Raw genomic sequence first — 26,162 nt, forward strand, 5'->3', positions numbered from 1 at the left:
AGAGCACAGCAGAGACGGCGCTGCTCGCACCATTTATCATTTGCCTAAATGATCGCTACCTCCTCCGCTAATACTGATGCCGGGTGCCCACGCGCTATGTAGTGTGCTCCCCCTCTCACACACGTACCCCTCTGGGAGGCACTCTCCCTTTCCTATTCCCTCTGCCGCCTTCACGCACCTGCCTGCCTGTCGCCATCGCAATCGTCGTCGCCGCCTGGCGGCATGCGATCTGTGTCTAACGGGGCTTTTCAGTCTCCTCGCGATGCTCTTCCGTTGATCTTCACGTGCGCTGGCGACGTCGTTTCCTTTCCTCTCGTTTCGCTTCTACTGCTCTCTCTTTCTGTTATCTCTACGGGTGTGTGTGTGTGTGTTTTTTTTTAATGAAAATTAAATATGAATAAAAAATGGAAATTTTAAAATGCAACTATACCTTAAAAGAAGTATTTGTTTTTAAAGAAATTACCTCTAAGACAAAAAATTACTGATTGATAAAACTGATATCAAAAAGATAAAAAACAAACAAAATTTAGAAGAACAATTAAGAAACATTTATTCCATACCAATAACTCTTTCGACTTTTAAAATTAACATGATTATAGTAAACAACTTAAATAACAATAAGAAAAAAATGTTAAAGACAATTTTGAAAAATCTGCATTATGATCCAAAACTATATTCAAGTAGATTAAATCGAAAAATATCAATACATTGCAATACAAAATAAATAAACATTTAATGCACTTAAATTAAATCAATTAAATTTTCCCAATATAATTCAAATAATATAAAAACGGATTTAAATTTCAGATTTTTTTTTCGATTCAGATCAATGAACAGGTGGCAGCAATAACATCAATTAAATGTCCATTCATTAATACCTTTTCATTTCCCTGAATTTTTCCATTAGTTTTTCCAATTTTTTTTAGAACAAAATATTGATATATATTTTTTTGTTTGCGAGTGACAAAGAATGCCCCATGGCGCGACTGCCAAACAAGTTTAATTTGTTTTTTTTTTCTGCCACATACTTGTGTGCCTCATGTGGGGCACATTTCTTCTACCACTTCTCCTCATTATTGTTGTGATATGTTTCGTTTTATTTTGTTTCGCTTAGAAATATTTGCGTTTGTTTCACGGAAAATAGTGAAAAATCGTGTGTTGACAAATTACTCGTACCATTTGCAAAACATATGTACAGAAATAAAATATGGAAAATTTCAAATGAAATTACAGCGAAGGCGTATAAATATTTGAATAATTTAATTAACCCTCAATGACAGGCGAATGGCCGGACCAAGAAATAAAATTACTAATATAAACAATCAGCCGAAAAATCAACACGAAATTCACCCAAAAATCAACTCTATTACGAGGAACAGGTAGGTGAACAGAACACATATTTTGATATCTATTTTAGATATATGCAAAATGATATTTTCGATCTTAATAAGAGTATCCCCAAATATTTGAATGATTTTCGGTAGAGAGCAGATCAAATATACTCGATACTCACAATCGAAAGCAATTGTTTTGCCCGCCACCGTTCAAGTGACACACTTGAGCAGAATTCTGAAGAGATCATTTAGGAACCCCTAAAGACACATATATGTATATATATATTTATATATATATACCTATACTCTTGTTTGTATGGTTTACCTTCTACTTACATACATATATACAGGTATACTCGCACTCGCAGTGGGACTGCGACTGCCACTGCCACTGCCATAGCCACTGCCAGCGGGGCACTCGTATATGATCCAGGGCCAAAAAACGAGTGGCATTTTTTCAGTATTTCCGCTACATTTGCATAGTCCACGAACAATTTGAGAGACGACTCAATATAGAACAGAGGACCAGAAGAGCAGCAGAGCAGCAGAGGCAGGGTGAACAAGGGGTTTACAGGGCAATCAAAGATGATTAAAATATTGAACGAAGTAGCATTACCATTTCACATTTCCATTTCAATTCAAAAGCCGCGACGACAAATCAAATCGTTTACCCAAAAAAAAAATACAGAAAAAAAGAAGGTGAATTTTCACACAAATACGAGTAATGTGTGTGGAACTTTGATCAAGAAATAGAACCCAACATGAAGCTGGGAATAGGCCGGGTGATCACATTCTCAAGCCACGAGCTCGAACTCAATTAGCATTCGAGGCGGCGCAAAGTGGAGACAGGGAGAGCCCTGGATGGATGACAGACACCCACCCTCTGCTCAGGGGCAAGCTAATCCCGCATCTAATAAATCTAATCATCATTCTCCACCGACTCGTCTCAGGTTCACAATTGAATAATTGAACAATCTGCCGAATGAAGAAGGTCTATTCCATTGCGAGAGAGCGCGGTGCGGCGTATGCCACATGTTGTACCAGATGAGAGATCCCGGGAATCGAGAAGCGATGATCTGCGAAAAGTTAAATTTTATTAAGTCAAGTAGATTTTTAAACATAATATACCAAGAAATGATTATCGTTATAGCCAAAGAAAAGGTGGCTATATCTGCAATGTTTCATTGTTTATTGTTTATATTCCAAATTTATGTATGATCTATTGAGCACATCAATTTCATGAAGTTGCAATACCAGATAGTTCCAAGAGTTGGAAAATCTACAGAAGAAAAAACATCTAAGAATCAAACTATCCTCTAGATCTTGTTCAACAATTAATCATGTCATGATCCTCAGCAATCATGATTATAATTGAGTGCATGATCATGAATACGAAAAAATCAAACTGCCAAAGTTTGCCAAACTAGATCGATGAGAGAACAGAAGAATTTCTTAGAGCTCTCTACTTGAAGTGATTTGTCTTCGCCATGATCATCGTAGATCTCTTTCCCTCTGTATCCCACCTATGTATATGGACACTATACACTATCCGCGCCACCCCTTGAGAGAAGCTGATGACGCGACCTTGAATCAAAATAGATTTTTATGCGCAACATTTATATTTATTTCATTTATTTTTCCCTCTTTGGCCGAGCCAGCGCCGCACGATCGTCGCACGATCGCCGCACGTCACCAAATGCCAAGCAATATTTGAATATTTTTCCTCTGAATTTGTCTCTCTCTCTCAAAGAGAATCGCTTGGCCAAGAATGCAGCCGGAGATAACATCATCTTTGAATTCAAGTGGAAATGCATTTTTATTTCGCATTTGCATACCAGATTCAAATTTAATTGAAATTGAAAGAGTGGTGTCCGGGGCGCTCGAGTACGATGCCAGATGAACTGCTCAACGATTTGCTGAATGGTGCTCATTTTTCCCTAAACCAAATCAAATTTGTATGCAGGCCTTTCTGTTGTGTGATTGAAAAAATCCATCTGGGGGAAGCGCTTGTAAAACATGGAAAATTCAAGCCAACATTCAGCAACGCTTCATTCGTGAATTTTACATAGAATTTCAATCGAAAGGTAGCGTTGCCTCATACCCCCATTCCCCTCGGGAAATCCGTCTGAAAAATCCATCAAAATCCCAATCAAATTCAACGCATGTTCAAGATCGACTCTGGACTTTGACTATTGATTGGGCTTCAGTTTTAGATTTTTACTTTGAGAGTCCCTTGGGCTTAGCGTATCGAAAACCACTCATTCATCTAGACTGAACATTCATCTAAAGCGCTGACAATTTAGTAAGTCATTCAGTCATTTTCATAGATATGGATAGCATAAAGAACCAGGTTTCCTCACTCTATCTCTCTCTCACAGAGTAGCTTAGCAGTACAAGGAATACACTTTGTGGTCTATCCAAATAAAGCTTCCAAAATTAACCTGAAGCTAAAAGTGAGAGTTATGGAGATCTAAAACTATCTTTCCGAATGCTTCTAATGAAAATTCAAATGAAATATAATCAAAATCGAATCAAATTTCTCATAAATGTTAACCCTACAAATTGGTAGTGCCATTGGCTTTTGACATTTCCTAAATCAATATCTCTGGAAGACGACAGATTTCCGGACATTCCGGAGGCACCAAGCACAGATGTTCAACGGCAAAGATGGGACAAATAAGATAGCTAAAGAGCAGCTAAAAAAGAGAGAAAAATAGAAAATGCAATTAAGAGTGGGTCATATTATTTATGTAGTACTACTTTGTTATTCTCGTTTAAAAATATAATGCCAAAGACAACACAAGCAAAATGCAAAGCTAAAAGATTTTCACAGAAGCAGGAATATCGAGAGGCGAAGCAGATACACGAATACACAGATACACAAACAGAGGGGGGGGCAAATCGAAGATACAAACTAATAATTCTAAGAAAAACAGAACAACAGAAAGGCCAAAAAGCGAAGGAAAGAAAAAGGAAAACAACGACAAGCAAATGACAGAAAATATCAAATCAAATGCATTTAAATGGCAGGTGAGCCGGTGCCTCCGGGCCTCCGTGGAGACCCTCTCCTCCACCCCACTGTGACAGTGACAGCAGGAAAGGATGCGAAGGGGTTGGTGCCAGAGCGGAAGCTGCTGGCCGAAAGATCCATTAGTATTGTGGACTGAATCAGCCAGCAGTCGTCTAATGACGAACCATCCCTCCCAAAAACCAAAATAGACCAGAGAGCTTCAAGGAGCAGGGGAGCCGGGCAGCACACTTTTGACACCTCAATGTCGTTCGAGTATCTCTTAAGTGGAACCTGGGGGCTTGAGGTATCTTAGGGAATTACCATACCATACCACAGCAGAAATGAGTCAAACGAATCAAAGCAAGAGGAAAAGATTTCCCAAGAATTTAGATGTCAATTAAGCAGATCATACGGACACACATGACATGGTCCCAAAGGCAAAAGAGACCAGATCAATCTACGATATTTTGGCGGAATCTCTAACCCATGAATATTGATATTTCTAAAGAATTAACAAACTCAAGAGGAGGCTCTTCCTTAATATTAATGATGAAGCCAATGAAGATGTTATATTGATTGGAAACGGAATCGATTCCTTTGCCAAAACGACATAGATACAGTAAATAAAACTCTCATTTGCCCCCCGTCATACCCCTCTAATAGAACCACCCCAAAAGAACCCATCCAACGGACAACCGAATGTAAAAGAAATTTCCCGATGCACGTCACGTAATCTCTGTGAATATCAAATTACCGGCGATAAAAATTGCAAAAATTGAAATGCAATAAGGCACTAAACATTAAATAATTGACATGTCCATTGGCGATGGGGCAAACAAGTTGCATATCAAATTAAATGCGAGGCCCAATCCCTCTATCCTACCATTTGGGCAAAACAAGTAGAGAGGGTATACGTTCGTTCGATATGGACTCATATTTGTGCGTAGACACGTTGGAGCACGTGCGAGGCTTAAAAACGGACAATCGTTGTATATGAAAATCAAAATCAAAATTAAAATGAAGCACAATTTATGCACGCGACATGGCCATGCCACCCAAAACACATCACTTGATCGCCCACACAGATCTACTCGTAATCGGAAGGGGGGGACGCTAAAACGCAGCATTAATTGATTAATTATGCAAATTTAATTATCAAATTTAATTGTCAGGCTGAAAGAACAATATCAAAACTCTGTAGCATCCTATAAGGGTATTGGAGGGACCCTGCGTGAAGACCCCTTTGGAATACCCTCACCCATCTAGAGTGATACCGAAGATATCTCTAAAAAATATCCTACAAATGATCTCTACTATGCGATCGGATCATGCTGGAGCAATGCTCTTTTGGGTCTGTGATAAACGTTTCCCTCACATACATCATCAGAGTTTTTGGTTTCCTCATTGGTGATTGAATCGATGGTAAAGAAAGGCTAACCAAACCCAAGTACAAATTCTCATAATTGAATAGATCTTGGTCTTTTCTTTCTGGCTTGAAAGATATTCCCGAAAGCCAAACACAACGGTTTAATACATCATATTTCCAATGAACTCTGAAATATTCTGATATTGATTTATGAATGAACAGAGATCGCTCCTCGATCGCTCTTCGACCGCTCTTCGATCGCTCTTCGTTTTCTCATTAAAACTGAATGTTTACGCGTGGTGTGTTGTGCGTCTGGCCAATTGTTAGGGTATTTGTCGGATTTATTGCGTAAGCGTATAAAAAAGTGGATAGAACAAACAAAGAAACGAATAAAAGAGCGCTCGGCGTAACGAAAATGTTTGCCCAAAGCCGTCAGACAATTAAATATGAGCAAACACAGCACCAGGAACCAGGCAGGAGACAGGAGGCTGTAGACAGGAGGCATCAGGCATCATATACATACATACACATAGCGTACACCCCCACGTACTAATTAAGTGGCCAGCAGTGTGTGCCATGTCCTGCGTCCACCTGTGCGTATACGTAATTAATTCCATTATAATCTCTTACGCATAATAAAACAAACAGAGGAGCGGCTCGAGTGGGGACGGACGGGACTGCTGTTGGGTAGCGGTGCGACATCAGCAATCATAAAACATTCTCCTTGCGGCTGGCTGGATGGTTCAGTATCCTCCAGTATCCACGGAGTAAACCAATGCCAATGCCCGCATCGCGAACGCCAGAGCCCAGCGGCTTCTGCAATTAATTGACACTGAATTCATTTTACCGCCTCCGCATTCGTCCGTTCTGCTCGCTGTTCTCGGTTCTCGGTTTTCGTTCTCATTTCCATTTCCATTGGATTAAATTTCATAAATTTGTCGTTTGCCTTTTTTTTGTTTTTTTTTTTTTTTTTGGGCCCCTGGTCGCATACGGCGTATACGTAATTTGTTTATGTCGCATGCGAGAATAAAAAGGCGAATAATATGCGTATGAAAAGCGAATTTCCCTGCTTAACTGGCTCTAAAAATATACGCGGGAAAGCAACACGAGGGTATGGTAGGCCTTGACATGGAGAAGGAAAGGCAGCATCAAAAGTCATGTTAATCGAGACATGATCGTTTTGCATCCGAATAAGCTAGCTGCCACAGAAAGGAATGCAAGTAGGATAAGAAAACCCTTTTTGTTAAGGCCAAAACTCATGAATATTGATCGACCCGTTTAGCCATCATTGGAACAAGATTATGTTCACCAGAAAGGGTATCAAATGCTGCGACTGTTCTCTGTACTCTTCCTTCCTTCCCTGTTAATACTGTTTTCTTCCATCAACAGCACCCCATCCACCCTTTGAAGTCATCATCTCCTGTTGCCACCTTAGCCGATGAAAGCTTACAAATATTTGCGATTCGTGTTTATTATTTATTTTTTGTTCGCCTGTTTTTCCTCGTGTCTTGCTGACTTTTCTTTTCTTTTCCTTTATATTTTTTTTTTGTTCTTTTCTTTTGGCATTTTTATGAGCTACATCAAAAATTGTTTTTCTTGTTTCGTTCGTTTTGCCTCGTGTTTTCTTTTGTTTATAAACAAAACGCCCAATTGACTGCTAGCCAAATGATGGCTAAATAATAATAAAAGCAGAACCAGCAGCAGCAGCAGTAATCTCCATGGTAGCCACGGAGTATGTGGGAGTACAAGGGGGCTGTACACATTTGTGAATGTGGGCACATCGGCAAATAAATATCATTTTTTTAAATATACAAATTTAAAAGGGGGAAACTGATTGTCACTGGTGCGAATATATATTTATGCAACTGTAATTAAATTTATGGTTGATATTTTTCGACTATTTTGGAGGATATTTGTTGGTCCACCCTGCAATTATTCTATAGAACATCTTAAAAATTTTTCTATATCAATGTTGAATAAAATCTGTGATGTATAGGTATCAATTTTATCGTCATATGATCATCAGCATTAGTTTCATCCCAAAAACATGTCTCAAGATGTCTCCTTCGATTCTTGAGAATACTCACCAATCAACCAAATGTTTGATGTATCAAAGGAAAGATGAAAATATAGTAAAACCAGTCGAAAAGCGACACTCTAGTACCAAAAACCCAAAGGTAATCCCCCTTTGGGTGCAAGATCAGGGTCCCGATACCTATAGATTAACTTTTTTTGTTATGAATATAATAAAACGCAAAATTTAGTTATTTTGTTCAGCCTTGTTCTTAATTGCACTTCCGTAAAAAAGTTTCGAAACTGGAATTCCATGATGCGTAATCCATTGACTTTATCGACGAATCAAATCCACATTTTGCAGAATACTAACCGGAAACAAGGCTGATTGAAGGTACATATGTATATTTAAAACCATTTTTTTGGGGAAATTTTGACGATGATATTTAAATTAATTAATTGGAATGGAAAATAGAAAAGTATTATCTGCAGAAGGAGTACAGTGATAAGTTGAGCCGGAAAAGAATTGAGGTCTGGAAACTCACTTGAGCATTGGCCCTAAACAGGGCTTGAATATGGCTTTAAGGACAATCAATCCAGTCATTGCTGTGGCCACTGGACGCAGACACTTGCGTAAAGTGTGGAGTATGGTTTCCAGTTCCTTTTTCTCCTTCTTTGACTCATCGTCAGTTTCAGACTTCAGGACATAAAATATCTGAAACTTTGTGAAGGTGATTAAACCACAAGCCAATATCTTGTTGGCCAACATCTCCATTTGTAGAAAGGATAGAGATCCTCTTCTGTTAGACGCAAATGTTCACAATGTTTTACGGGTTGACGAGTTCTATGTTTGAATATTGGATGTTTCTATATTTGAATAGGAAGGGGTATCTCTGGGCCTACTAGTTTTCCTAAATTGATATCTCTGAATCTCTATTGTGCGGTTACGAATCGTAAAATTTTCGGTTAAACGAAGTATCATTAGCCTACTGTTTGTTTTTATTGGATCAATAACCTTTAGCGTCTTCTACAAATCGTATAATAGCTGTAGCCCGAAACATAGATGGATTTACCATAGGATGAGTAACGAGGAAAACCAATATGTTGCAATGAGCACGAGATACGAAACTCTCGACAGGCATGGAATTCGGAGAGTGTCTGCCTAGAAATACTAAGTTCTTTGTCCCAGACCAAAGCAATGTCCCGAGGTAATGTCCCAAACGAATTTAAAAAAAAATCGGGTGCCCCCCCCCCCACCAACAAATTAAATCCATTAATAATCATCAGCAAAGAAAACGAAACTAAAACAAGAACAACGGCAAGACGAACAAGCAAATAAAGTGAATAAAATAATAATAAAAACCTTTTAGCATATCCATGGCAATCCCCCAAGCTAATGAGGCAAGCGGGCGTGCGGCATGGGGTGGCCGACTCCGACTCGGGGAATCCCCCTCTACTCAGGGCACTGCTTTCAGCCAAAATAACAGACAACAATGTTGCCAGCTTGTTTTAGTTTTTGTTTCCATCTTTTTGTTGGGTTTGGGGCAACGGGGGCAGTAATGCTGCTGCTGCTGCTGCTGCTCGTGGTGGTGGTGCGGGGTGTGGCAAGGTCTGCGACGAGGGGATCGTGGAACATGTGCAACAATGTTTTTATTTTGGCTGAGCTTATTTTTAGTTACTTTTTTGCTGCTGCCGACGCTGAGCGAAAGAGAAATAACTTTCTAAATAAACGCAGCGCATTTAGCAACAATGGAGGCGCCCCCTCCTCCCCCCCACCTTGAAGTACAGCTGGCAAGAAAGAAAGTATATCTTTCGTTTGATACCCATTGATGGTAAATCGGCTGGAATATACATAGTGCTCCGTCCTGGCGAAAAGCCACATTAGACATTTTCGCCCCTGTGTTTCATACAAGAAGGGTATAAGTAATGCTCCAATAAAGTTCTCATAATTATCCATCAATGTACAAAATAGTGCTAAAATGCTTAAAAACTGTAGAACTACTTTGGCAGTGCAAAAACCATCATACTTTCTCGCAAGGGTATCCTGTATCCTGCAAACATCCTTAGCAAACGCAACAGAAATAGCTGGAAACACACACATGCATACACATACATATGTATATGTAGGTATGTATGTCTTGTACGTATAAACACTTTCCGCTTTTGCTGTCTGCGCATTTTCGTGACGCTTTACTTTTTTCGATACCCCATCGCAGGCGGGTATATACATTTTGGCCTCGAATTTGGTTGTTCTTCTCCTCTGTGTATCATTGGAATGGTAGAAAATATATATCCTGTAGGTAACATCAACAAGGGATTGCATATGCATAGAATGTATAGAAATTCGATTATGGCCATATGGCATTCGACTTTCTAACTGACTAACAGCGGACACAGAGATAGTCCTATGGGAAAAGCATGCGGCTCTGCGGCAGAGATAATCGATTTTTATACTTTTCAGAACCAATTTTGCTGGACTGAAAGCCGAGAGATGTGTCTGGCTGCTTCTGGAACGTACACCGAAGGGTATCCGGTGTATCGGTGACTGGTGGAGTGTCGGTGTTTTCCTAGTGTTTCCACGAGTATTTGTATTTTTTTTGCGCTCGTCGCGTGGCAAAGTTTTCCTCCTTGCAGCATTTTCATTTTATTGCCGCGCAGATTAGAGTTGCACAATTGTTAAATTTTCATTCCAATTGTTCTCCTTCTGCGTGTCCTCCTTGCTGCTGTTGTTGGCCGCGTTTTTGGTTTTAATTTCTTTTGGGGGAAAGTTTGCGGCTCGTTGAGCGAATGGCCCTGACAAAAACGCCCTCCGTCCTGAGGCTGTCCAACTAATTGACGGAACGAAGGAGAGCTTCGCCAAAGAAACGGCAACGGCAATGGCAATGGCAATGGCAATGGAATGAAAATGATAATGCTAATGCTAAATAAATAAATGCTTGGCTAACCATCCGACAACAGCCGCACAAAATTGTGAATAATGTCTTTTACTAATCGAATTAATTCAACTGCAAATGCACTTGTTGGAAGCTGGCTCCAAATTTACGAATTGGATTTCTCCTTTGTTGGATTTTAATTTGGGGTTTTATTGTTGGATTTTTGCTTTCATTGTACACAGCTAGAGGGCGTGGCCCTGAACTACGAGTTCAAGGAATAGGTTCAAGGCGAAGCAGTGCAATATTTATAGACGGATGGACTTTATAAGAAGAGATAGAGATCGGAGGCAGGGATGAAACAGTGAAAGTAAAAGTAAATACTTGTTCAATAAAGACATTCAATAGATTAGCGATCCCATACCCCCCATACCATCCGGCCACACAATCTAGCATCTGCATCTTAGCAGAATCTTATCTTTTGAAACGATTAACAAAGACTTAAAAGACCTAAAACAAGACTTCATTAGCCTCTTTTGGTGACGAAAAACCACTCAACATTTTGTATTGATAACTCCCAGATGTCATCAGGTGTTATTCGATGTTTATCCTTTACCCAGTAAGGACAGTAAGCAGCTCCGGACGAACGACTGTCGGGCTTCGGCGCATCGATTTCGATCTAGACTCTAGATCCGTGATCAGCTATGTTTGACAAAAGAATTCAGTCTTCAAATTATAGTACCTTAAAGAAGCACTCATTGCTCTTTCTTTATATCGGATTGTTGTTGGACTGAATCGGAATTACTTACACAGTATATCCGTAGCTTGTATATTCGAAAATGTTGCCTTTTTAGCATTGCAAACCTTTTAACAAAATCATCGCGCTTTCTAAAAGAATCTGTCGTAAGCAGTTTCATTTGATTGCTATATACATACTATATACACAGACGTATATATCAAGTTAATGTTCCACACACACACACAGGGAGAGAGGGGGGGGGGGGGGGGGGTGGAGTGGCACGATGCTTTTGATATACATAAGTGCGGGGATTCGTTCTACACTATGATGCAACACATATCATTTGCATGTTTGTGCGATGCTCGTTTTTTGCGCTGCTGATTTTCTCCTTTGGTCCTGTCTGTGGGCGGAGAAAGGGAGAGGGAGTGCAAGGGCCGTGCACGATTGAAGATTGAGAGAGAGCGCAAAGCGCAAAGCGCAGCGCGTGGTGAAATGCAAGCGAATTTGCATAGAAAATAGACAGTTTGGAAAATTGCATTCCATGTTGATAACTTAAGGCCCCTCCAGAGTCCTGTCCCCCACTCGGCCGTGCAACACTCCAGCACACCACCCATCGTACCTCTTAAACCATTCACCAGCTGCAATTGAAAAGTAGCTTGAAGCAGAAGCTTGCAGCATGCAGCATGCAGCATCCACCATACAGCATACAGAATACAGCGCCGTGTGCATAAATATTTTGTTTAAGTTTTATGGCAATGGACGAGGGGTTGGTCGGTCTGTCTCTCCCTCAGTGTGGTGGGGCACATGCCCCTCCCCTCTCTCCCTTCCTTGCACTCACACGTTACGTGAATGTCACACGATTTATGTATAAATGCTTGGCCAGAGACTTCTGGACCCTGGACCCGGGTCACACCTTGAGCGAAATGCAATTTTGTCTGTCAAAAAAAGAAAAGGACAAGAAAGAAAGGCCAAACTCAATAGCCGAGGAATTTGATACTCTTTCAGAGAGAAAGTTCAAAGAATCCGAATCATACAGCCGCCTCTTTGCAAGGGTATACAAAAAGTGATGCTGGCACAGAGGCAGGAGCAGGGGCAGGGCCAGGATCTGCCAGTTGGATGGGCTGTCAGAGCAGTGCTGCACCTTGGCCTGGACCTGGACACTCGTGGCAGCAGCATTCGGCTGTCCCCCCCTTTTGGAATACTTCGTACGTTATTCACCGCAGGATTTTCAAATGATTCAAAATACATACCATTTCAAGTGTCGGCACTTTTTGACTCTTATTATACACAAATCATCAAATTGATGATCTGCTCTTGGTGTAACACTTCAAGCCAAGGCAATTACTAAGAAGTTTTCGTTTCGCTTTAAGGAAAAGAATGATGAGAGACGGTCCTTCGCACTGCAATCTGTCAGGATAGGGTTTCCGTTCTCCCAGGACTGCCACTCATATCTGTGATTTACGGAAATGTGAATATTCCAATATATTAAAGAGAAATCCAGCTTGCCCACCAACAAATTCAGTTCCTGTTCATCTTTAAGCTTTTGTCCTCTTCAGAAAATGAAGCCAAAACTAGAAAATAGACAAAACAAATTCCATTGGCTTTGCTCCGCACAGAAGAGAGCACGATTAAAAGCATTTTTGCTTTTAATAACTGAGTTTTTTTTTAAAGAGCCAAAATCGCAAAGCAAATGCAAATGCTTCCCTGCCCCGCGCCGCACCGCACCGCACCGCCCCATGGCAAAGAATCCGTCAAAGAATGTTTGATAGGGGGCGACATTTTTTCACAAGAAGGTACCTCCGCAGTCGCATAACCTTTGCTCCAAGTCTAGCCAGTATATGTAGTTGTTGTACGCATTCTCAGGGACATATCTCGCAAAGTCCGTGCACCATCATCTCCTTTACTTGCATCGTTGCCTGTTTGCTTTGCCACAAAGCCTGATGATGCTGCCGCTCCTGCTGCTGGCAGTGGCGCCGAGCTCGGACCGAGCTTGGAGCCGACTGAATGACTGAAAGACTCCCTGACTGACAGTGAGTAAGAGGGAGAGTGGACTGACTGACCTGACTGAGACAGCGACTGGGGCTGATGTTGGGGCTGAGGCGTGGGCAGGGAGCTGGGCACGCGGCCCTGTCATGATGCTGTTGTAACTATTTGACTTTATCTCCTTGCCGCTACAGATCCTTGGTAAACATGGTGGGGCACGGGAGGGGGAGGTAAGGCTGTGCCACAAGGTAGTGCAAAGGTATGAGGAATGTGGCGATGACGGTGACGGGAGCCCTTCTAAAAAGTAAAGAAGGCAAACGATAAACAAAGTCTACAGAACCGTTGACTCGTTGACTCCTCTCATAGATTTATATGGCCAGGTGCCAGGTTCCAGGTGCCGGCTTCCAGGTCCCAGGATGAGGTCTCTGAAGGAAAAGTGTGGATTTTTCCTTGCCTGTCAGTTTTTCCATTTAAAGTTCATTTTAAATGTGGGGCTTAAATGCAACTTGTCATAATCAGGCGTAAAAAACATGGCCGCAGGTCTCTCTCTCTCTCTCGCTCTCTCTTATCCTACTCTATTCGACTGCTGTCCCCCCACTCCTCCACTCCCCCACTAATCTGGTGTGTGTCTGTCTCTCCCTTTCCGCCTGCCTTAAAGTTGCTTCTCCATTTTCTTTGTAGTTTGTTGCCAATTAGGGGCAAGGCACATTTTTGTTGTTGCTGCTGCTGGTGGTGGTGCTGCTGCCGCTGCTGCTGCTGCTGTTGGTGGCTTGAGAAAATGGCACACAGCCACTTGACTTTCCCATGCTATTGTTGCCTCTATTACCCCACTACCCACAACCCACTGAGCCACTCACTAATTATGCAAAGGAAAAAATACATAGAACGAACAGTACCAGTGCCAGTACCAGGGCAGGTGCCGGTGCAGTGAAGTGCAGGAGGAGGAGCAGGGAGCAGTCGAAGGTATTTCTGTTGCATCTGGTCGTTCTAATGTGGAACGCGGCGGCCCAGTGGCGGAACACAAAAAAAAGTAACGAAGACTAGTTTTGGAGGTGTCGAAGATTTTGATACCCTCACTATGGCAGGGCATGCACATACCTATGTGTATGATGTGGAGTACTGTGGGCTTGCTACAAAATTGAGAAACAGACGGACATCTGATTGGAATATGTGTGGGAGTATCCATGTGCAATGACTGTTGAAAATATTTTTATCCACTCCTCGCAAAGAGTATGACAACGAACCGCTGCAGGAACAGAGTGGGTGTTGAGGAATTCAAGGTATATTCCTTATAAGGTGAGGTTGCGATACAGCGCGTAAAAACAAGCGTCGTTGCCTGCTAACTGCCACAAAAACTCATTTTTAAACACAAGGTTTGATGTCGAAATGGTTTTGAAACTGCAATTTTTCCGTAGAGATTCTGCGCCACCTTTTCTTCAAGAATTCGGAATTATACCCTTGAGGCAGCAGTGAGCGAGCGTATGTTCATCTCGCTTGCACTTGTGGGTAGGCGGCTGGACCGTTGTCTTTTTTCGCACGTCCCTTTTGGTCCTGCTATGCCTGTGCCTGTTTGCTTGAGTGTGTGCGTGGGTGTGCTAATTTAGGCATCTTTTGTTTTTTGCGCCTGAAATGACACACATACTCGCCGTGTGGAGTGCCGGCCGTGTGGAGTGTGAGCGGGAGAGGGAGAGGGAGATAACAGCCTGCAGAGAATGACGTTAGAGTTGGACCAGCGGCGTACGGGCCATGTGCATACCCTGGAATGGTGATGGGCCTGTGTCGATAGGGATAGTCGTAGACGTTGCAAGTGCTTAAAAGGTCAAAATAAGATGCATTCAAATATTTTGGATCTATTATTTTTAGCAAACAACCAAAAATTCGCTTGGGAAACTCCGATTTCATTGAAAATTTGAGCAATATATCGATGCGAATTTCGGATAAATGTTGTGCTTTGGTGTCCCTTAAAAATGGTTATAATTTAAAAAAAAATGTAGAGTTGAGAAAATTAAACAAAAATTTCAATCAAGTGGTAACTTATATTTAATCCATGAATATCCTGTTAAATTTAAAGCACCAAAATGTGGGTATTTTTCTGCGATTTAAGGATATACATATGTACGTGTGTGTCTGTATATTCTACATATACAAATGTATACTCACAAAAAAGACCAAGAAACAAGCAAAAAATGAATCATTGTCTGGGTGCAAGAAGAAGAGCCAGTAAACTGCAAATGGGAAAAGTAGTAAGGGAGGCGACTCTATCAGTGAGAGAGTGGGGGAACGCAATGAGTCCTATTTAATTCCCGTTTTTTTTCCTATTTAATTCTATGCGGATATGATGCCTGGCTCCCCACACAATCCCATTCCTACGTACATATTGTGTGTACATTGATAACTGTTGTGGCAGGCGTAGGTGAACTTCTGGCCGGGATTTGTTGGGGCTTACGGGGGAGGCCGTTAAGAGCCATTAGCAGCGTTGCCTGGGCGAAGGTTTAGGGTAGAGCCGATTATCGGCGTCAAAAAACACAGTAGGTTCTCTGCTGCTGCTCAGATTTGGCCTGCAAAAATGATAGATGTGTCCAGGATAATGGCATGGCATGGCGACTGTTCAAGCATGCCCTGGAGCTGGCCCCCCCGGGATGCCAGAGATGCTGCTGCGCAAGTTCTTGGCGCACAATGAGCGAAATATCGTGCTGGGGGATCATTATTACCTTCAAGCTTTAGCCAATGGCCAGAGAACGGGGGAGATGGTGGAAAAATTCGAAGAGCGCCGCCTGCAATCCCTAGAGTCCACGAGAGACGGCCTCTCCGCCGTATGCCCTATGGATGTATCCAGCCCGGCGCTACGTCTCGCCAACAAGGATTCGGTGGGCATTCGATGGCCCAGATCCATCATTCCCTGAAGCTGGCAGATGATAAAGACAAGCCGCTGGGCCACCCCAAATACTCGGGATCCCTGCCCTGACCACCCTTTTTTTGTTGTAAAAATTTGGATTTGCATAAATCCGTCCCGTATATTAATAAAAAATCATCCAATAGTTAAATTTGTGTGTTTCCTTGGGGAAGAGGAGGCACCCTTTAACCCATGGGGATTCCCCGGTCTAGCTGCAGCTGCCCCGCCTACAAACTCTCCTCCTACTCCACTCTACGAAATGTCATCAGCTGTGTGGCCAGAAGTACACACTTTTCGGTTTTCCCTTTATTTTGTTTCTTGTTTCTCATTTCGTTTTTGTACTCTCTTTTACACTTTTTGGGTTTTTCGCTTAATGCAACGAATATCGTTTTACGGTTTTCAGATGGGGTGGGGTGGGATGGGGTATTGTTGTTGCAGTTGCACGTACATACGTGCAATATTTGCGAATTTTCCACTTGCTGCATGACAGTGAAGAGGGGTGGGTGGTAGGAGGGGGATAGGGGGAGGCGTTGGCAGAATGGCGGGAATTTTCCACTTTTATTGTTTTTAAAACGCTTTCCAATTTTTAGCTCTTCTTCGTTTAGTTCTATTTTGCTGCTGCTGCTCCCTGCTTCCTGGTTTTGTAGTGTTGCTCTTTGTTACCCTTTCAACGAACAATACTATGATTCTGATCAGATCGTAACGCAACAGGAAGCAGCATCAGTGATCCCATCAGACTCTAATATCTCAAGCCATTGCTCGAAAAATGCCTTTCCCTAACCGATGACCTATTGGAGGTAGCATCGGAGATATCTTTCGAAAAGGGCATCAAATGCCTCGATACTGGTTCTTTCTTTCTGTCTATCTATCGGGTTTTTGTTGTTTAAGTTGCAATTGCAATTGCAGTTTTATTTTACGCGCAATTTGTCTGCTCTAGGCGAGCGGCGGGGGGGTGGGGGTGGGTTGGCGGTGGCTCGTTGAGGTCAATGGTGATGGTGCTCCAATAACATTTTCGACCCCCTGCACTCCCACAGTCCCACACTCCCACAAAGTGAATCAAAAGAAATAAGCGAAAAAGCCCCGACAAAAAATCCGAAATTGAAAACCAAATAAATAAGTGAGCTTTCTCTCTCTCTCTCTCTCTCTCTCTCTGTGGGTGGTTGGGTGGTTGTGTGTGTGGTCCAAGTGGAAATGTAATTTGAGACAAAATATCCGAGTGGCTGTGTGAAAAATTTAGCCACAACAAACAACCGTAAGACAACGCTTCTTAGAGCTGTTTTAGGGGGTCCTTTTACAGCACTCCTTGTGCGATATTGGCTCTCCAATATCAGTATCCTTATGTATATCCTTTAATACACACATCTGCGGCATACATACGTACTATAAATGCATCATTTGAAATATTATATCAATGCACTTAAAGGCAACGTAAAAATGCTCTAATTATTCAATCAGAATTTTGGGAGCCTCTTTTCTTTTGTCTTCAATAAATAGATGGTTCCCGAAACATCTCTTTCTAGCTCAAGCTCGAAGCCTAAGTTCTATCTATGCGGATATTTTTCTGGGAGGTTTTTCCCATTCTTTCAGTGGGTAAAATACTACTCTAACACACTTTTTCCATCTGTGTGTCCATCTATCTATATCTTGAAACTTTAATGGGCCCTAAATTCCCCAACTCCCCTGGAGATCTGTATTCAAAGACGTGGCTATAGCTATATGTACTTTTGTGTCACCCTATCTGAATGATTGGTTCCTAAACCCCAACCCCTAGAGAACTTATACCCAATCAAAAAGTGCCGGTACTTGTCCTTAATTGTCTGTAAGTCCCCTACTATGATGCGGGTAATCCTATACCCACAGGTGTAAGCTGAGTAAACTACTTATGATTTTTGATTTTTAATCATTATTTCATTCCCTCTCTCTCTCTTTTTAGTAGTGCAGACTCCTGAGAGCTTTTGGGGACGCACGGATCTGTGAAAAGTGCAATCGGAATCGGAATCGGAATCCTATTCGCAATCAACAAGCTCTCAAGTGCTGTGCTGTGCTCTTGTCCGTGGGTTATAGGCCCAAACAGCAATTGGAGGCTGCCTTTTGGCTGCCTGCAGCCTGGAGCCTGCAGCAATGACAATGTCATCGGCGCTGACGCTGGCTCTCGCCGAGGCCGTGGCAGAGGCCGTGGGGACCGAGGCGGAGGAGGCAGCAAAATCGCCCGAGGCGGGCGTTGAAATGTTCTCGGATGCGGATATGGCGGAAGTGCGGCATGTTGTTCAACGCATTTTGGTGCCGTGCGTTTTTGTTATTGGACTATTGGGAAATTCAGTGAGCATTTATGTTTTGACGCGGTAAGTGCACTTGTCTACCCACTTAGCCTCTCCCTCCCTCTCGCTCTCTCTGCGCCCTCCTGTAGGGGGGATTATGGACCCAACCGGTTCGGAAATGGAATGGGAGTGACCATTCAGCAGTATTATTTTGGGCATCCTACATATGTATATTGCATCGCCTCTCACTAACTCTCTCCCTGTGGAGGGGGTGGCTGTGGTGTGGATGGTACAGTGAAACATGGCACCGAGGAACAGGCATTAAACACGGCATTTAATTGTAGCCACCGTTGCACTTTAAAATTATTTCCAACACCGACAACAATAGCAGCCATTTTATGTGCTCCAAATGCAGAAACCGGGTCGGGGGTTCGGGGGTACGACGACTATTGATACCCTGTGAATGGGTATATCATTTGCCATGCAAATTATATACATAGATCCTCAATTATGAGGTCCTCCGGCTCGGATCGGAATATAGTATGTAGGAAATTGCATTGGAAATGACTGTTGCATCCATAGTCTTCGAAAGCCAGCTGTTCAAAGAGCCAACGAGAGGGTATTCTGAGTAAAGAAAGGTATACAAATGGTTCGATACAGGGTATCAAATGCCTCGGTTCCGTCCCCCGATGGGACGTTTCTCGTTTTCTTCTGTTTTTGTTGCTGTTGTTTAACAGATAAGAGACCCTGGGGCATGGCTGCCACGTTGCAAGAGAGTCCGATTCAGTGGTAGTTTTCTGCTGCTGCCGCTGCTGCTGCTGTTGTTGTTGTGGCAAGAGCATTCGAAATGGTTGCAGGATGGAAATATGCGACAGTTGTGTGTGCCCTTCACTGTGGCATCAGGTGTGCCTGTCTGCCAAAAAGGGTTCCATTCAAATCAGAGCCTTACTGAAGATGATGGCTATGCTGGGAGTGCCATGATTTGGTTTGCCCCGCAACAAGTTGGATCCCCCTTTTTCATCCTCTGACTGCTCTGATGGGAGATAGTTGTATCCTTTATCCTTAAACAAAAATGGAGAAATTTGAGAGAATAACTATTCGAATCTTCTTGGGGCTCGCTGGATGTCTGGAAGAGCAATCCAAAGAGCAGCTCATTCGTCGGTCATTGGGTGGGTGGGAGTCCAGAGAGAGCCAGAACTACTATAAATGCTGAACAGTTAGTTTTTATTATTGCTCATCTTTTGCCTTTATGACTGTGCCGACATTTGCGTGAATTTTCGAAAAATGCCCATCGTCCTGTTCTGTGCTGTTCTGCCTGCCGGTTGGCCCCGTTGACTCGCCAACGCTTTCGGGCAATTTGGTATTTCAATTGGTGTTTCATTTTGGCAACGTTTGCATTGTCCACCAAATTGTTTGGCCTGATTTCAACAGCACACACATTCGCAGATACAGATACAGAATGCATAGAGATACAGAGCAGTGCAGATACATATGTACATATGTAGATAGGAGAGAGGGAGAGGCTAACAAACACAAATTGCTATTCTTTTGATTTGATTCTTGTCACCATTTAGGAAGCGCATGAGGTGCACCACAAACATTTATCTAACGGCCCTGGCAATTACGGACATTGCATACCTGACCTTTCAATTAATCCTAACACTCCAGCACTACGAGTACATCAAGTACCACTGCGAGATCTACTGGCGCCTCTACGGATACTTTGTCTGGCTATGCGATGTCTCCGGTAAGTAAAAGACGAATATCTTATGGGGAATCTGGGATCTGGGATCTATATCGATCCATATTCGGACTTAGAATGAGATTCGAGATATTCGGGCGTAAATCTTGTTGTGGAATTGCCCCTGACGTTGATCAACACTATCCCTAGTTTCCATAGTAGCCTTCCATTGCCTCGGCAGGACACCATAGCACAATGGCCCCTCTTGTCACCCTTTTTCCCCCTCAATCCCAGCCCTCAGCCATGCATCAATGTTGGGGGCACATCAATTGGAATTGCACCTGCGGCTACGGCTTGCTGCTGCTGCTGCTGTTGCTGCTGCTGCTGGTGTGCTGTGCATCAATTTCATTGAGCTCTGTCAATTTACGATGCATAGCGTTTAGCAGCGCTTTCTACAAAATGCTACAGCGGTCGTCGGTCAGCTGCGGCTCACGGCCATCCGAAAAGCGCCATCGGAAGAGAAACACTCGCTATCCCCCCGCCGCCCCGGAGTGCGTGGCTCATCAGTGGAGCACGGACGTCAATCGCTTAGAGTGCGCAACTGACAGGCATGGCATTCGCTCGGGGACGTTGCCAGAGCAGGCGGTATTCATTGGGGAGGGGAAGGAAGGAGCACCTTTTAATAGGTGCAATGCATGGGCAAGTGATTGTGTCTGTAAGTCATGCTTCTAACCATCTCTCCCCCCTTTCTCTTCTCTCTCTCTTTCGGTGACTTCGGTGACAGCATACATATCCATTTACATAGCCGTGTGCTTTACCATAGAGCGATTTATCGCGATACGGTATCCGCTGAAGAGGCAAACGTTCTGCACGGAAACCCTGGCCAAGAGGGTGATATCAGGTGAGCATCCCCCCCAGGGTATCCTTTGACTGAACGCGTGATCCCCCCCTTTCCCATCCGCTCTTCCGCCTCGTTTTGACAGCCGTCGCCCTCTTCTGTTTGCTGTCTACGCTCTCCACCGCGTTCGAGCACACAATGGACATCCACTGGAAGTTGATTGATGACGCCTACAAGCCATGCAATCAAACCCCGGCCAATGTCTCGCCAACGCCCTCGCTGCCCACACCGGCGACCGTGTGGCACCAGCAGCAGGATGACCCCGAGGTGACCACCACTGGGAGTGCTGCAACGTTTCCCCTCTTCGACGGCAGTGGCAATGGCATCGGCATCGGCAACGGTAACGGTGATGGGGAGTCAGGTGAGTAAACGTTTACCCCGGGATCCGCAGGATCCGCCTCCCATGCACATACATATATGTATGTACCTACATGTGATAGCAACTACAATATTTGCTTTCTCTGCTGCTCCATCTCCGCAAACAACAGGCAACATTCCACGACAGCAACACCGCCGGCACCGGCCGTCATCTGTGACGCCGCCGCCGGCCCAGAGTGAAACTCTAGATGCCACCGAGCTGTGGCAGCAGGGCTCAGATGCGGCAGACGGGGAGCGCGACTCCATAGAGCGGGTCACGGAGAGTCTGCTGCAGTTGTCACGTTCCGGACGCAGCGGGGAGTTCAATCACTCAGATGCATTCGCATTTAATGTAACGGAATATTGTCAAAATGTGAGTGGAAAATGTGCGTTGGAAACTGCAGGAAAATTTGCCCCCACGGAGACGTCACCTCAACTTATGCTTAAGAAAACAGACCCGAGGCTCTCCTTTAGGAGAGGCAATATCTTGAGGGGCTTTCTGAGACAATTTGTTCAGCTTTGCACTCTCCTAAAGAACTCTCTGAATTAAGGATCTTAGACCTCAAAGGGGACCTCAGCTTCCAAAGAACATCTTATAAAGTGAAGCCCAAGTCTTTCCCATAATACTTTGATTATCTCAAGACTTTTCCCATTATCTCTTAGATGACTGTCTTTACTCACATTTTCTCGGAGCTGGGCAACAACGATCTGTATGTGAACGTGTGGAGCTTGTTCACTCTGTTGGTATTTGTGCTTTTTCCACTGTTCCTGCTTGCCACGTTCAACTGCTTCCTCATCTTGCTGGTCCACCGATCGAAGAGCCTACGCGGGGATCTAACAAATGCCAGCAGCATAAGACGCACCAAGGTGAGTTCCATCCACGATCCACGATCCACAATCCACATTCAAACTCTACTCGACCTTGCAGCGGAAGTCCAACACTGGTCTGACGGGCAGCGTTTCGCAGGAGAATCGCGTGACAATCACTTTGATCGCCGTCGTTCTGCTGTTCATCGTGTGCCAGCTGCCGTGGGCCATCTATCTGATACTCGACCAGTACATGGAGATTGCGCCGGGTGCCAAGGTGATTGCCGGCAATGTGTGCAACCTTCTGGCCGCTCTTAATGCCGCCTCGAACTTCTTTCTGTACTGCGTGCTGTCGGACAAGTACCGGAAGACGGTGCGCGAGCTGATCACAGGGTATCGCTATCGGCGTCGCCATGCCCGCAACAACACGAGTCTCTATGTGCCCCACACGACCACCACGCTGACGCACATCAACGGAGACCATCACCATCATGGTGCGCCCTACGGTGGGGCAGGCGGCAGCAGTCGTCGCAGCTGCAGTCGGAGTCGCAACAAGGCGACGGCCACGGGCCGCCTGATAGCGTGAGTCGTGCCACAGTCTCGAGTGCGATTTCTCTGGCAAAAGCATGATTACAGCGTCACTCACTCAAAAGATAATGGCAGAAGTGTTTCTCACGAGTACTGAATGAGTCACGAATGAGTCACGAATAAGGAATGAAGGTTTGAAACATACGCCTGCGTAGAATAATGAGTAAAATACATGAAATGAGTAGATTGAATGACGAAAGATGCAGCCACAAATCAGCAAATTCTTGCTGTAATTCTTGTGTTTCCTGGTGATCCAAGCCTGAACAGTGCCTTTCGGGAGTCTGTGAAACGCAGACGAAGGACTCTACATATATATCTCTCTCTCTATATACAGATTATATAACATACATTGTGCCATAATGTGATGATTATAGTTTTATGATAGTTAACCTAAACGTAATTGTTGTCCTAAGTACTAAACGAATCAAATACAAAACCAAAAAAAGACACTCAAGAGAGTTTCAGTTACAGAGTGGCATGCCCCAATGGGAATGCGAGTTGATTCTGGCATGCGGCAGGACTCCCAAGGGTCGTCACATGAAACGTGGACAGCAGGACAGGCAGTCGACACGGCAGCAAAGAATAAATCCACAGACAGACAGAGAGATGGACAAAAAAATAAAAGACGAAGTGCCATATTCGATATGTATTCAGATATAAGAGAGCGGCCTATGGGGTTTTGTTTTTCTTTTGCGATAATTAAAGTGTTGACAATGGCCAGCACAACCCCCAATTCTTTTGCAATCTTCATCGACATTTGTACGAGTATCTCAGGCACAGAGGCAGTGGTTTGACCAATACCTAATTGAATGCCAGCCAAACCACCTAAAAACCAGGCCCAGAAACAGAAACCAAGCGAAATCGAAAAGCTGTAGCTCCTGGCTCTCAGCTCTGCACAGGGCAGCAGGGACACAGGACCACAGGGCCACAGGGCCAGAACGGCTCCAGCTAAGCCGATAATTGAAGGTGCAGGCTGGTCGGTGGCCGATGGGACGCGCTTTGAATCGAAATCCGAGCTAGACCGGCAAGAAATGCAAGAAAAAAGTGCAATTTTGTTTTTAGCATGTGAAATCCCCCACACAAAACACACGGCCAGGAGAGACCCGGGAGTGGGCTTAATGGTAACTAAAATACACGCAGCACCATATGCATTCTAGACACACAGACACATGGATGCAACCGCTGGTGGCAACGTAATGGAGTAACAAACATTTGCGGCTTACTGCATTTCTACTTTGTGTGTGTGTGTGTGCCGGTGCTGGGCTTATCCTGCGCACAAACACAAAGAAAGAAAGAAGCTTACAATAATTTCAGCATAACAGGGGTGGGAGTGGGAGTTTTCAATTGTTAAGGGAACGAAGAATGACCCCATTGAATATTGATGGAATTGAATGTCTGATAACATTCGCAGGATGTAGCTAATTTGGAGATCTTCAACGCGAATGATGAATGATCTTACGCCAAGAATCGTTTGGAATCAAAGGCCAAGAAGAAGGAACCATTATTTTGGGTTTTCTACCACTGCCACCTTCTGCTGGGAATTCCTAGTAAGATCTACCATGGATGACACTGTCCAGATATGTATCTGAGTTCGGCGATTACCGGTCTCTGGCTTAGGCTATATTTTCCAGCGAGTGAGATCAAATCGATTGATTCGCTGCTCCAATGATCTTTCGCCAAGAATCGTTTGGAATCGAAGGCCAAGAAGAAGGAAACATTATTTTGGGTTTTCCATCACTGCCACCTTCTGCTGGGCATTCCTAATAAGATCATGATCTACCATGGATGACACTGTCCAGATATGTATCTGCGTTCGGCGATTACCGGTCTCTGGCTTAGGCTATATTTTCCAGCGAGTGAGATCAAATCGATTGATTCGCTGCTTCATTCATCAGCATTCATTCATCCTCCAGCTAATCAGCTATCGCTCGTGGCAAGGCGACAGTTGGCCATTCGGCTGCCAGGGAATCCTGAAAGAGCTGCGGATAGCCCTATTCCGATGGCGATTCCGGGCGCGTTTCTGCCGCAGTGGAATCGAGAACCTTGCTGAAAAACACAACTGCAACTTCTGTTTATTTTTTTCTTTATTCATTGCCCCCAAAGACAAATAAAGAAACTGAGTCCCAGTTTTAATGTGGCAAGACTGAACACATTTCTAGAAACATGTCTTAGATCTTAAGATTATATCTTCCTTTCCGATATATCCTTTTGTATGACTTACTTGTCTGTTGGTTTCTTTATGCTAAAAAGTACGAAAAGGAAACCCCAAATGGGAAAATAGAAAAGGAAATATATATTAAAATCGAGCAGCTGATTCGCCTGCCCCACCCGTTTACTTCTTTACTTCGTTTCTCCTCTTCTCCCTTTCTTATGGAGTGCATGAAAAATTACAAGTCAGCTTCACAATTGAAATATTTCCGCCACAACGCACTGAAATGCGCAATCGAAAATAGTTATCTCTCGCCCGGCAACCCACTCGACCCACTCCCACCAGAAATACGGGTACGAGCACGAGTACCCGTACGAGTATGTATGCCATCGATGGGTGGAGCGTGGCTCTGGAGTGTGCTAGTGCGAGTGCTGCACGGATGTGGCAGCAACGAGCGAACGGAACGGGGACATCGATGTGCGACACATATGTGCTGTGCATTATGTGGGGCCCAGTCGCCAGTTTCTGGGATGCCCGATTCTGGTCCGAAAAATTTCCATATTTGATTGTTTTTGAACGCCTGCCGTAGGACAACAGGGGGAGCAAACGTACAGAGAGAAAGAGAGATCTGCGGCGTCTGTTTATTGAAAATGGCATATAAAAATCGAGTGGGCGTGGTTCATGGTCCGTGGTCCGATTGTCGATTGCCGATAGCCGGAATGTGGAATGAGAAATGGGGACAATGCTCAGGCATAACATACGTAGTACTTTGAGGGCGCTCGGCGGAACGCATGCATATATTTACATACACGTTACAGGGGAGATATCTATAGCTTTCTGCCCTCCCAGCCAGCACAGCCAGCCCAGCGTTCCCCCTTTCCAATCCGCCTAACCAAACATCATCCAAAATGATAAAAAATATTAAGCAAAAAACCATTCAGAAGGATGGCAGCCAGAATGCAGTCACGTTTCGAGTGCCCTTTTTTTTTGTTGATGGGTTTACTTTCGAAAAGCGATATCTGAATGCACATGACCATCGTTAGGGAGTGGTCCATTCGCCTAAGGGGCCTGCAAAAGGAAATATTCCAAATTTACACAAGCTCTTAAAGCGGAGAAGGACTCTCAGCCATGGGATCGCTCTGTCACCGGAAGTGTCGGCAGTCTAAGAATCATTTAGTAACAGAAACAATATGATGACACGACTTGTGTGGACCTG

The 26,162-nt window shown here is 43.8% G+C and overlaps 1 protein-coding gene across 4 annotated transcripts; it reads left to right on the forward strand.

The window, feature by feature from the left end:
- Position 1: 1 nt before the first annotated feature.
- LOC108160432 lies at positions 2-23,246 on the forward strand. Of its 4 annotated transcripts, none has more exons than XM_017294440.2 (9): positions 2-355; positions 1,115-1,379; positions 18,142-18,550; positions 20,041-20,213; positions 20,932-21,048; positions 21,131-21,406; positions 21,534-21,775; positions 22,066-22,269; positions 22,331-23,246. In XM_017294440.2, exons 3-9 carry the CDS (start codon positions 18,330-18,332, stop codon positions 22,793-22,795), a joined length of 1,698 nt encoding a protein of 565 aa, XP_017149929.1. In that variant the 5' UTR covers positions 2-355; positions 1,115-1,379; positions 18,142-18,329; the 3' UTR covers positions 22,796-23,246. The 4 variants fall into 4 exon arrangements, with proteins under 4 accessions (XP_017149929.1, XP_017149945.1, XP_017149937.1 ...); XM_017294456.2 differs by having other exon boundaries at positions 18,145-18,550; XM_017294448.2 differs by having other exon boundaries at positions 1,234-1,379.
- Positions 23,247-26,162: the final 2,916 nt, after the last annotated feature.

The sequence above is a fragment of the Drosophila miranda genome, chromosome XL, assembly GCF_003369915.1.
Source record: "Drosophila miranda strain MSH22 chromosome XL, D.miranda_PacBio2.1, whole genome shotgun sequence".
Classification (NCBI taxonomy): Eukaryota; Metazoa; Arthropoda; class Insecta; order Diptera; family Drosophilidae; genus Drosophila; species Drosophila miranda.

Excerpts from the sequence above, each read along its gene's own strand:
- LOC108160432 (XM_017294440.2), top strand. The coding sequence starts at position 18,330 with ATGACAATGTCATCGGCGCTGACGCTGGCTCTCGCCGAGGCCGTGGCA. Across the intron at positions 20,214-20,931 it reads CTGGCTATGCGATGTCTCCG|CATACATATCCATTTACATA; the intron begins GTAAGTAAAAGA and ends CTTCGGTGACAG. Across the intron at positions 21,049-21,130 it reads GGCCAAGAGGGTGATATCAG|CCGTCGCCCTCTTCTGTTTG; the intron begins GTGAGCATCCCC and ends TCGTTTTGACAG.